Source organism: Gymnoscopelus microlampas, assembly GCF_963454915.1.
Source record: "Gymnoscopelus microlampas genome assembly, chromosome: 20".
Classification (NCBI taxonomy): Eukaryota; Metazoa; Chordata; class Actinopteri; order Myctophiformes; family Myctophidae; genus Gymnoscopelus; species Gymnoscopelus microlampas.
The window spans coordinates 48,619,298-48,632,277 of NC_139957.1; the positions used below are offsets into that span (position 1 = coordinate 48,619,298).

Below are 12,980 nucleotides of genomic sequence, written 5' to 3' on the forward strand. Positions count from 1 at the left end.
CTGGTAAAGAGTTAAAGGAGGAACTCCTGGCGTAGTGTTAAATGTTAACTATTTACAAAGTGTTAATTTAACTCTAGAAAGTGTGGACCTATATAAACCCTGAAAAAGAGTTGAAATTGACTCTGTGAGAATCAATTCAACACCCCACTTTTTGCTGTGTACTCTACATGTGCAAACATTGTGTTATGATGGTTAATATTTTCCAAAAATCTAAAATGAATACTATCATTATTAAAACAGTCCTTACCTGCTGTACCTGGTAATGGAAGCCTTTCATATGATAAATATACATTAAAATGTCTTTGGTCTCTTGGACATTTTAATATAAGTTAGTGAAACAGTAATAGTTTTCTATTGTTTAGCCTGTTAACCACTGCATAGAAATGACACATTTTCTTACTATACCTTTTAAGATTGTTCTGCAAAATTCTACTTCATTCACAAAACCATTTTCCCTGTCATTTCAACAAAGAAACATTTAGCAACGCTTTGTACGAAACCTTTTTCTTTATGTAGTCTGTAGTCTGTTATTTTCAGTGCAAATATAATCATAATATACAGAGCAGTATATACAAATAAAACAGGTCCAAAAAGTGCAGTGTCACAACCCCAGTGGTGGAAAGAGTACTCACATTTTTGATTTAAGTAAAAGTATCAATACTGCAATATAGTACTCTGTTACAAGTAAAAGTACGGAATTCAAAATGTACTTGAGTAAAAGTAGAAAAGTATTGGCATCAAAATGTACTTAAAGTACCAAAAGTAAAAGTACTCATTATGCAGAATGTCACAAATGTCAAACATCACAGGCAATTTTAAAATAGTCAAAAGCTTTATTGTACGATATACACCAGGGGTCTTCAACAGGGGCTCCGGGACCCCTAGGACCCCTCAGAGATACTGAAGGGGGACCGCCAAATCTTTGTGTGATAGGGATTTTTTTCTCATTACATTAACCACTTGAACCCTTGCCTCCCTATTCTGGGGGGAACATTAGCCGAAAATAGCATACGAGCTTGTAGATCTGCTATTTTCGGCAAAGAGGTTTTGTGTACAGGGAAAAAAAGAGCAGGTCAAAGCTCAAGTTTACAAAGTATTGAGGGTTTTAAGTGGTTAAATGTCTGAAAACACAAATTTAACATGAATCCAGTATGTAGCGGGGGGTCCCTGCTCCATCTCTCTCTCAGCTAAGGGGTCCTTGGCCTGAAAAATGTTGAAGACCTCTGATATACCCAATAAAGCTTTTAACTGGGTGACCTGCAAGCCATAGTGTGCAGACTATTACTTTAGAATATTTAGTAAATAAATGCCCTACTTTGACATACAAGAGGAAGGAAGGATAAGTATCATAAGTGTCCTTGAGCAAGAAGACACTGAACCCACTGCTTCTGATAGTAGGTTGGTGCCTTGCATGGTTTCCTCCGCCATCGGTGTGTGAATGGGGGAATGTGAAGTACATCGTACAGCGATTTGAAGGGCCGGAAAGACTATGAAGGCATTAAATGCATAAATGCAGTCCATCTACCTGTGCACAAGATGTTACAATGTAAAACAACCTTGAACCATGAGTTTAAGTAGCAAAAACAGCGAATCCACAAGCTCACAACGCATAGCGACAGAATGTGAGCTTATAGATCTGCCATTTCTTAAATATTTTTTAAAGCGAAAGTGGTCAAGTGTGTCTGTGGGTTTAAAAAATATTTAACCAATGAAAAGAGCTTGTGACTAAATACTACACTGGATACATTGGAACACAGGTTATTTTTCCCCATTTCCTGAAAACGAAACAGTTTTAGACATGCAAGGTTTCTGTTTCACGGCTTGATAAAGCTGAGGAGCCCACAAAGACAAGAAGACCACTTCATTCTGTTGTTGATTGCAGTCCGTTGTACAGACAAGAAAAAATGTCTTCATGACTATAAATCTTATCAATCACATGTGTACACCGTGAAGAAGCAATCAACAGATAACTCTTCCACTGACAGAATGGATGGCTGTCTTCCTTTTTAAAATATTTTTGGGGTCTTTTTCTGCCAGGAAACGGGGAGAGATGGTGGGTGACACACAGCAAAGGACCACTAGCCAGCGGGCGCCCCTGTGGCTGTCTTCCTTAAGGCGCTCTTCCCATGTTGTAAAACAAAAAAGGCTTGCACACTGTGGGCTCCTGTTGCAAAGAGCTTCATTGCACCCGAGTGCTGCTCTGACGTTTCAGGCTTTCGCCATTCTCCCGTTTAAGGAGAAGAGCATTAATATGACCACCTCGTCATGGAAGCCTCCCAATATGGTGTTATATACACCAGTGGTTCTCAACCTTTTCAGGCTTTGACCCCCCAAAATGATCATATTTGAACTGGGGACCCCCTCACCCTGATAAGCACTTGGAATGTAAGGAGTTGAGGCATTCAATTTAGTTTGACTCGGTTCCACAGATAAATATTGTGAAAGTAGCAGATCTACAAGCTCACAATGCCTCGCTTTGCGAGGCGTTGTGAGCTTGTAGATTGGCTATTTTCACAATTTTGTTATATTCGTCTATTTGACAACTTGGCCAATGTTTTACCCGTTTATGGTATAGTTTGATGCAGTAATGGTTTTCTTTATTTTCTCTCTTTTTTTTAAGGTATTATTCAAAACGGTCTTAAAAGTCCTTAAATTGTCACTTCACTGTCATCTGAGGACCCCCCCCCAAAATCATGTGGGGACCCCCCCTGGGGATCCCGACCCACAGGTTGAGAACCACTGATATACACCAATATGGTGTTAGTTAAAGCCTTGCATCTCTTCGATGCCATCACTGCAACACCACTGTACGACCCGGCAGTGGACGTGCGCCCTGGCGCTCAGCGTTGATAGTAGCTCCGCTCCCCTAATAGGAGCTCCAATCAATTTCAAGTGTCATTTGCAGTACATAGGGAGGTCAAGCACATCTAGATATGGCACTGCACGTGGCAATCTGCCTTACTTTTATCTTGTTTGTTGATTGAGATTGCCTTATTGATAATTAACATAAGTTACAGTCCACTATGTCATGGTTAATAAACACCGCACCACCAAGAGAAAAACAAAATAAAGAACGGTATAACAGAAACATTAGTCATGCAATTCATATTTTGACATAAGAATATCACAATACCAGTGAAAATAATTGACTGAAAAAGAAGGAAACGAACAAACAAACACAAAAAAGTAAGCAGAGATTCATATATTTCAGATCAAATCATATATATTAATGAAAATCTTCCATGTAGCTATGTCTCCACACTCATCATGTTTCACCCCCTAGTGTGTGTGTGCGTGTATGCGTGCGTGCGTGCGTGCGTGCGTGCGTGTGTGTGTTTGGAGGAGGGGTGGGGGTAGGCTGGCCATCTGGTAGGAACCAATCAAAAGAGACCAATTTACATGTCAACAATGCATTATGGGAAAAACTGCTGTTAAACCAAGTTACTGTTCAAAAGAAAAACGATTAGGATATAGAACCACATTTAACTTATGTGAGATGGACAATACAATGCATGAACATAGCTATGCAATGTATGCATTTTGAAATGGACATTAAAACCGTGAATGATAGGGATGGGAACATTGAAAGGAATATATACCTGGAGGTTCAGTAATTGCTTTCGGATGTGAGGGTGATCTGCGGCGGCATCTGTCTGGGTTGATTCGGCTGATCTAGGTAGTTAGGCGGGTGTCCCCTTCATCCCTCTCCGCTCCATGTGTGTCCACTCCCGAAGCTCCGCGCTCGGTGTCAGAGGACCTTCTCCCGGGCGCTCATCGGTGGTAGTAGCTCCACTCCCCTGCTAGGACCTCCAAACAAGCTAAAGGCCCATTTGTAGGACGTAGGGTGATCGGGCTCCAAAAATTGCAAGCACATCCAAACCTGGCACTGCACGTGGCAGTCTGCCTTCCTTTTCTTTTCTTTTCTATTTTGTTTGATGATGATTAGTTTTAAGTATTTCACATAATGCTCAATGCTCAATCCAGTTACCTGGAAAGTAACTAAGTACATTTACTTAAGTACTGTACTTAAGTACAGTTTTGAGTTATTTGCACTTTACTTGAGTATTTCCAGCCTGAGAGAGAGGAGAGACAGTGGGGGTTAGTGATTGATTAAGGATGATGTCATGGCCACACGCAACAGAACCAATCAAAAAAGAGCAATTTACATTTCAACAATGCATTATGGGACAAACTGCTGTTAGACTATTTTACTGTTTAAAAGAAAAACGATTAGGATGTAGAACTATACATTTAACTTTGTATGTGAGATGGTCAATACAATGCAGGAATATAGCTACTCAATGTATACATTTTGAAATGGACAATAAAACCGTGAATGATAGGGTTGGAACATTTGAGAGGCACATATAGCTGAAGACTCGTCTTCACCTAGTAGATGTGAGGTCTATCTGTGGAGGCATCTGGCAGGGTTGATTCGGCTGATCTGACGGGTCGCTTCATGAGTCCCAGCGTCCACTGTAGTGTAGGGCAGTGGAGGGTACCTCCCCACTGTACGACCCGGCAGTGGACGTGCGCCCTGGCACTCAGCGTTGATAGTAGCTCCGCTCCCCTAATAGGAGCTCCAATCAATTTCAAGTGTCATTTGCAGTACATAGGGAGGTCAAGCACATCTAGATATGGCACTGCACGTGGCAGTCTGCCTTACCTTTATGTTGATTGAGATTGATTGCCTTATTGATAATTAACATAAGTTACAGTCCACTATTTCATGGTTAATAAACACCGCACCACCAAGAGAAAAATAAAATAAAGAACGGTATAACAGAAACATTAGTCATGCAATTCATATTTTGACATAAGAATATCACAATACCAGTGAAAGTAATTGACTTCAATAAAAAGAAGGAAGCGAACAAACACATAAAAGTAAGCAGAGATTCATATATTTCAGATCAAATCATATATATTAAATGAAAATCTTCCATGCAGCTATGTCTCCACACTCATCATCATGTTTTCACCCCCTAGTGAGTGTGTGTGTGTGTGTGTGTGTGTGTGTGTGTGTGTGTGTGTGTGTGTGTGTGTGTGTGTGTGTGTGGGTGTGTGCGCGTGCGTGCGTGCGTGCGTGTGTGTGTGTGTTTGGAGGAAGGGTGGGCGTGGGCTGGCCATCTGGTGGGAACCAATCAAAAGAGACCAATTTACATGTCAACAATGCATTATGGGAAAAACTGCTGTTAAACCAAGTTACTGTTCAAAAGAAAAATGATTAGGATATAGAACTACATTTAACTTTGTATGTGAGATGGACAATACAATGCATGAACATAGCTATGCAATGTATGCATTTTGAAATGGACATTAAAACCGTGAATGATAGGGATGGGAACATTGAAAGGAATATATACCTGGAGGTTCAGTAATTGCTTTCGGATGTGAGGGTGATCTGCGGCGGCATCTGTCTGGGTTGATTCGGCTGATCTAGCTGGTTAGGCGGGTGTCCCCTTCCTCTCTCTCCGCTCCATGTGTGTCCACTCCCGAAGCTCTGCGCTCGGTGTCAGAGGACCTTCTCCCGGGCGCTCATCGGTGATAGTAGCTCCACTCCCCTGCTAGGACCTCCAAACAAGCTCAAGGCCCATTTGTAGGACGTAGGGTGATCAGGCTCCAGAAACTGCAAGCACATGTATGTTCTGATGTTTTAGCACCATAATCATACCACTGTCCCATGGTTATAATTTTGGATGTTTCATTGCAGTTTAGTTTGTTCGTTTGGAGAATTAAATTATTTTAGTTTTAACTTGTATCTCCCCTTTACAATTACAATAAATGGATTAGGATTTCATATCCCAAAAAGCTGATAAATGGTCCCCGAAAAATTAGTGCATTTTGGTAAGCACGCAATACAGTTTTTCGTTTATTGTTTGGTGTTTATTTATTTTTCACTAAGGAAAACTTATTTGAGTGTTCGTTATTTTTTTAGTTTTAGTTCACTATAAGAACCTTGCACTGTATTTGCAAACTGTTAATAAAGTATTACATCAATCAAAGGACGCCGAAAGAAGTAAAAAAAAAATGGACAGACATCAAGGTCTCGGTCAAGAGCCGTATGGCCAAGCGGCGCAGTTGCCGCAATGCCACGGGAGGGGGGCCGGACACAGCGCCATCACCGTCGCCCCTCGATGAGCGAGTAAGCGCCATCATTGGTATGTAGACCACTCTATTTTTATCCATACCTTTACATTTGTCCCATGATTTGACTATTAAACTATTCTCCTAATAGGAGATGTGCCTCTCTCCGGCGTCCCCTCCATGGAGGGAATGGACACAGACGCCATGGCGGGGCCATCATCTGACGATAGTATGTAAACTATAAATCCTAATCAACGCATTCTAAACCTGATAACTGGCCTGCTTCTTATTTGATAATGAGCACAAAACTATAGGCTGTACTCCCTCCAAGCAGCCTCGCTTGTTGCATAACTAAATGAAAATAAATTGAAGGGGCCAAGATAAATAAGGAATAAAAGCTCAAAGAATTGTGAACATTTTTTATTCCAGGTGAATTTGATGAATCTGCCCAGAGCCACGGCTCTGCTGCTGCTCCTCCTCCTCCTCCTCCTCCACCACCACCTCGTCCTCTTCTTCCACCACCACCACCTCCACCTCGAACCCCAGTTCCACGGGTGGCTGATGATGGTGAGACGCCCAGCACATCATCTGGCGCTGGCCGACGACGACGATCATCATCATCATCATCTGCCCGAACATCACTCTTCTCACCACCACCACCACCACCATCTTCTGCTGCTGCTGCGCCCCCCCCCCCCCCCCCTCATCCTCCTCCTCCTCCTCCTCCTCCTCCGCCGCTGCTAGCACCACCTCAGCCCGGACAGGAGCTGGCGCGCGCACCGCGCCAGCTCCAGCTCCTGCCCGGGTTGAGGTGGTGTCAGCAGCGGTGCTCCAGAATCAGGAGCTGTTGCTGGCGGCGGTGGAGCGTGTGGCTGCTGCAGTGGAAGAGATTGCAAGGGCGCTCAGGCGGGAATAAAACAAATTTAAATGTTTATTTTGCTTGTGTGTCAGTGTCTATGCATCCTTACTTAAAAAACGAGCAATTAGTTGTTGGCGCAGTGCTAGTGCTGCCCTGTTGTCCTCAGCACCAATAGGTGGGTCCAGTGGCATGTCCATGGGTGGGGGGATTATTTCTGGAACGGGGACACCATGGAGTTTCGAAATGTTGTGGAGGACACAGCAGGCCATGGCTATCTTGCATACCTGTTGGAGTAGATAATTAATAGACTGACTGCATACATATATTATAGCTTATGCCCACTGTTTTTCAGGTCTTGGTGTAATGTGGAGGTTATACTATACATTTGTATTTCATACCTTTTCGGCCTTGTAAAGAAGCTTTCCTCCTGCTATGTCGAGGCACAGCCAGCGGCCTTTCAGCAGACCGATGGTGCGCTCCACAACGGAGCGCGTGGCCACATGGCTGTTGTTGTAAGCCCGCTCCTGTTGGGTCACGGGGGTGTAAAGGGGGGTCATGAGCCAGGGAGCCACGGCATAGCCTTTATCACCTATGGTAGAGATCAGATAATGGTTAGCCATGCGATCCGGTGAAGAGAATTTGCATGTAGCCAAGTGAGAGGAAAAGGCACAAAATAAGCAATTTGATAAACACTCACCAACGAGCCATGCGTCTCCAGCAGCCCCCTGTTCAAGACGCATGCCCACACTGCTGTTCTGGAAAATGAAGGAGTCGTGGCTCCCGCCCCCCCAACGGGTAACTGCATTCAGTATGTTATTATTGGCATCACATATTAGCTGGATGTTGATTGAATGATAACCTTTGCGGTTGAAGTATGGGAATGGGTCTGGACTTGGCGCTTTGATGCGCACATGAGTGCAGTCTATTGCTCCAATTGTGTTGGGGAAGCCAGCGATGTTAAAGAAATCTTGCTTTATTGGTTGCTGTTGTTCAGCTGTGTATGGGAAGATGATGTATTGCGGTGCCAGGCGAATGATGCCATCCAGCACGTTCGGGAGCGTGCGGCTCATGGACGCCTGAGAAATCCCGGATCTGTCCGATACCAGCCGCTGAAAGGAGCCGGTGGCCAGGAACCCCAGGCTGCACAGCACTTGCACGTGTGCAGGGATGGCATGATTCCTGTTAGAATATAATACTAATTCATAATAGGCATCAATTTGATATGCAATGCACTTTACATTTGAAACATATCTGAAACGGCTGCATGCCATAAATAGGCCACAACAATCAAATAAAAAACCGACACATTACATTTCAAAAATGTTTCATTTTAACATGTTTGTTGCTCTGGTCAAATATGGCTCCAGGGTATCACAGAGCTCCATCAGACTGTGCCTGGGCAGACGAAAGCGGCACCGGAGCCACTCGTCGCTCTCCTCAAACATGTTGGCGCGGTCCCTGAAGACGCGCCGTCCTCTCCTCATGGCTTGGTTGGCCAAATGCTCTAACAGTATCAAATCTGCCATAGTGCTCAGTCTGAGAGCCGCCCCAAGTCCTTTGTATAGCACTATTAATCACTTTGAACAAGCTGGTCATGATTAGGCCTCGGCCGATTTTATTTTATTTCAATGTAATTTTTTTTCCCCCATATTTTGTCTTTTAAAACATTTGGTGACACAAGCTGGGCACATACATATTTTATTTGAGGTTTGCCACTGTTGTAATTGATTTTGACATGAAGAATAAAGCATTCTAAAGACATACGCACATTTCAGCCCTGGTACGCCAGCCTCGGGGCTGACCTGAGAACGCTCGCACCTGACGCACAAAACACAGACCAAAAAATCTTTATGCATCAGGTGGATATGTACGACTTGTCCTAAATGCCGGTACGTACAAAATATGGTCGCAAATCCCTTTATGCATCCGGCCCAATGTCTTTTATTTAAAATGAGTTCCCACGCCCTCACATCATGATGACATTTAAGAACAGACAGATATACACACTACTATGCAACACTATTACTATTTAATACTTTACATTTTATGCAACACTATTACTATTTAATATTTTACATTTTATGCAACACTATTACAATTTAATTAAATTGTAAAAGTGTTGGATAAAATGTAAACTATTAATACTTTACATTTTATGCAACAGTATTACTATTTAATAGTTCATATTTTATGCAACAATATCTTGTCATCCTGACACATGTTTTCATCCTGAAACAAGAGGACATTTTGACCATAGAATAGAGGATATGCGTGTGACATCATCATCAAACCCGGAAGTTATGCAGGAATGCCTACTGAGTGTCAAAAAAATACTTTCTGGCCTTGACAGCCCATGCATCCAAACAGAAAAAGTCATATCTGATTGCATTAAACCATTGGTTCTCAAAGTGGGGTCCGGGGACCCCCAGGGGTACTTGAGGGGGTTCCAGGGGGTCCCCAGCTAAATGATGGACAGGAACCAAATGGACCCTTGTGGGTCTGTAACTCTGAGAGTGTACAAATGGAACCAAATGGACCAGTTTCTCAGAGTTAAATTAACGTTGATTTTACGATAGGAATTGGGGTCCCAGAGGTATAAATGCCACTAAATGGGGGTCCGTATCCGAGAGTGTACAAATGAGAGTTACAGACCAATAAGGGTCCATTTGGTTCCTGTCCATCATTTAGCTGGGGACCCCCTCAAGTACCCCTAGGGGTCCCCGGACCCCACTTTGAGAACCAATGCTCTATAGAATAAAAAACAGAGGTTATGACGCCTCTAATGTTATTCTACGGACTGTGTCGCCCTCTAGTGGACAAACTCTACTCTCGTCTCCTCTAGTTATATTATTTATAACTATGACGCAGTGACTCAACAAACCTTATTTATTGATATTTAGTCCATTTCATCATTTCATAAAGAGCGTCATCATAATAAGATGATGATTTGTGTTGTTAATTCCTCCTCCACTCATTGGTTTGGTAGTTTGTTATGAGCATAAAGCAGCTGCTAACTGCTAGCTAGCCGCTAGCTGCACATAAACAGTGGCCATAAGGACTACAGTTAAGAACTACATGTTCCGTCCACCATGGGTGGCTAGAAAAACTACAATCTATTACTACATTTCCCATACATCCACATGGGTAGCGTTGAGGACTACATTTAAAGAACTACATTTTCCATCGACAATGCGAGTGCTGACGGAAACAGCCGAAAACACCCGAGCCCAGCTGCTGACGGAAACAGACGAAAACGGCACGTCACCGTCGTACGGCTGAAATATAAACCGACCTTTGTGAGGACTGAGCATGCGCATTTAGGCCATTGTTAGCTTTATTTTATCGTCATGCTATTATTAGGTGTTTTACATGTTTTATTGTTGTATTAAAAGATAGAAGGTTATTTAACACAACTGTCGATTGAATTAAAGAAAGTTTTACAACAAATATAGGACTTGTTTTTAGTTAAAACACCTGAGAAGCTAGTCGGCTAGCTCGCTAGCTGGCTAGGTGGCTAGCCGGCTAGCGGATGTAAACACAGTCACACATTAAGACAGAGACTTCCGGTGTGTTCAGTTGAAATCGGTGACCTATTGAATTCTGTGACTGTACTGCGGCTGCGCGGTTGCCGAAAATAGCCGATCTACCAGCTCTCAACATCGGCTCTTTTCGGCGCGCGTCACCGTCGTACGGCTAAAATACAAACCAACCTTTGGTAGGTCACCCACCAGAGGGCGCTATTATCCACTTTTTAACACATTTTGATCACAATGCGACTCGAGGCTCAGAGTGTGGAGACAACGATGAACCACAGGAGGGCGACACTGAGCCGCTTTTTGATGAAAATAGCAGATCTACAAGCCCACAACGCGTCGCATCCGCGACGCGTTGTGGGCTTGTAGATCTGCTATTTTGGGTGCTCGACAACGTCATAAGTAAAGTAAACTAGCAGTGGTGGAAAAAGTATGAATTCATTTCATTTAAATATTTATACAAACCATGAATGAAACGTCATCTTATTATATAAACTACATTATTATATACCATTATTATTATTATTATTATTATTATATAAACTACAGCATCTGGTTTAAAAATTTTAATAACTTTTATTAATCTGCTGCTTATTAAAATGTTGGATCCATGTTAAAATGTATTTTCAGTCATTTAACCCCTTAAAGTTTAAGCGGTTAAGTGACTGAAAATAATTATAATAACAATAATATCAGGGGGAAAGAGCAGACCAAGTACAGACTACCGACCGAAGTATTGAGGGTTTAAGGCTTAAACCCTTCTGTTAGGTCGGTAGTCTGTACTTGGTCCGCTCTTTTTTTGCCGATATTATTGTTATTGTAATGATAATTATTATAGTTTTAGGCACAAACAGCAAACCGTGTAAATTTATGAGGAATATTAATGTGATTCTGGTCATATATATATATATATATATATATATATATATATATATATATATATATATATATATATATATATATATATATATATATATATATATATATATATATATATATATATATATATATATATATATATATATATATATATATATATATATATATATATATATATAGAGATGTAGATGTAGATGTATAGATATTGATGTGACCAAGGCACTTAGGCCCGGAAACAGGATACCAGACTACGCCACCCTGGTTGTTTCACCCAGAGATTATATTATACAATGCACAATACACCTTGAATACTAGACCACAGGTTATTATAATGAGGAGCAGAGACGTGTGTTTCCAGTTGAAAAGAGTATATTCGTTTTATTTATAACTCAAAGCAGAGTAAGCAATTAATTCAAACTGGAAGGGGTCAAGTTCATGAAATTTAAGAGTTATATTTATTATCAATTACAAGTAAGTAAAATGTAATCCACAATTCTATCAAACAGTATCAAAAGGGATAAAAATGGGGCAATAGCTTAGTGTACCAGTAACCCGGGGGCATAGGTGTCCTTACACACAGGAGGGAAGCAGGGAGTGAGGAGAGAGGGGTTTCACCGCCACCAAAAGCGCACACAAGGCACACGCACTTCACTCACTGGAAGACACAAGAAAAACTGTTAAAACACATGCAAACTAGGTTATTCAGAAAACTGAGCATGCAAGCAGGATATCATGCACTAAAGATAATACCAAGCTCCAATACTCCAGCCTATCACCAGTGACCACCCACCTGTCGGGAACACAACTATGACCACCTATTACTTGTACGGCCGGGGCCAAATATACCTCAGTTTATAATATTTGTTTACACAACAGCTGGTTTGCACACAGAACAAAAATAAACCTACATCAAATAACTAAATCAAATAATAACAAAAGTAATAAGGACAAAAACAGCAGGGGCACAGAGCTCCTCCTAATAAGACAAAACACAATATTAATAAACACTGATCAACACGATTTAAGACAGATAGAAATATAACATAGGCAGCCCTTTACCTCGCATCAAGAAAGCCACACTAAGAACTGAGAGGCCATGTCGTCATCAGTGCTCCCTGGCAGGTCCATAGGCAACACGCCACTGAACCACCATCAGGAAAGCATAGCAGTAGCTCCGCATGCAGACTGGCATACGAGGCTGTACAACAGGTGGGGGGGAAGACAACATTACATTACATTACATTACAGTCATTTAGCAGACGCTTTTATCCAAAGCGACTTACAATAAGTGTATTCAACATAGGTAGGGAACGAAAACTACTAATCACCAGAAGTTTTAAGTACATTTCCTGCAAAAACAAGCAACCAAGAGTATACCTAGCGCTAAGGTAAAAGTGCAATATATCAGCTACCTACTTTCTTAAACAGATGAGACAAAAATGGCAAAATCAAATGAGCACGAGCTAAAACAAATAAGTGTATCGACTAAACAAGATCCAATAAAACAATACAAAAATAAAACAAGAGTTCGTACAACTAGTTAACAAGTAGGCCAGGCAAAGAGGAAGGATAGTGTTTCCTGAAGAGGTGGGTTTTCAGCCTGCGGCGAAAGATGGGCAGTG

The 12,980-nt window shown here is 41.8% G+C and overlaps 1 protein-coding gene across 1 annotated transcript; it reads right to left on the minus strand.

The window, feature by feature from the left end:
• Positions 1–6,827: 6,827 nt before the first annotated feature.
• Positions 6,828–8,472, minus strand: LOC311036183 (putative nuclease HARBI1; the record flags this gene model as incomplete). The annotated part of the gene is made up of 4 exons (XM_084044715.1): positions 6,828–6,962; positions 7,345–7,535; positions 7,644–8,096; positions 8,322–8,472. The coding sequence occupies 4 exons, from the start codon at positions 8,470–8,472 to the stop codon at positions 6,828–6,830; spliced, it is 930 nt and encodes a 309-aa protein (XP_083900841.1).
• Positions 8,473–12,980: the final 4,508 nt, after the last annotated feature.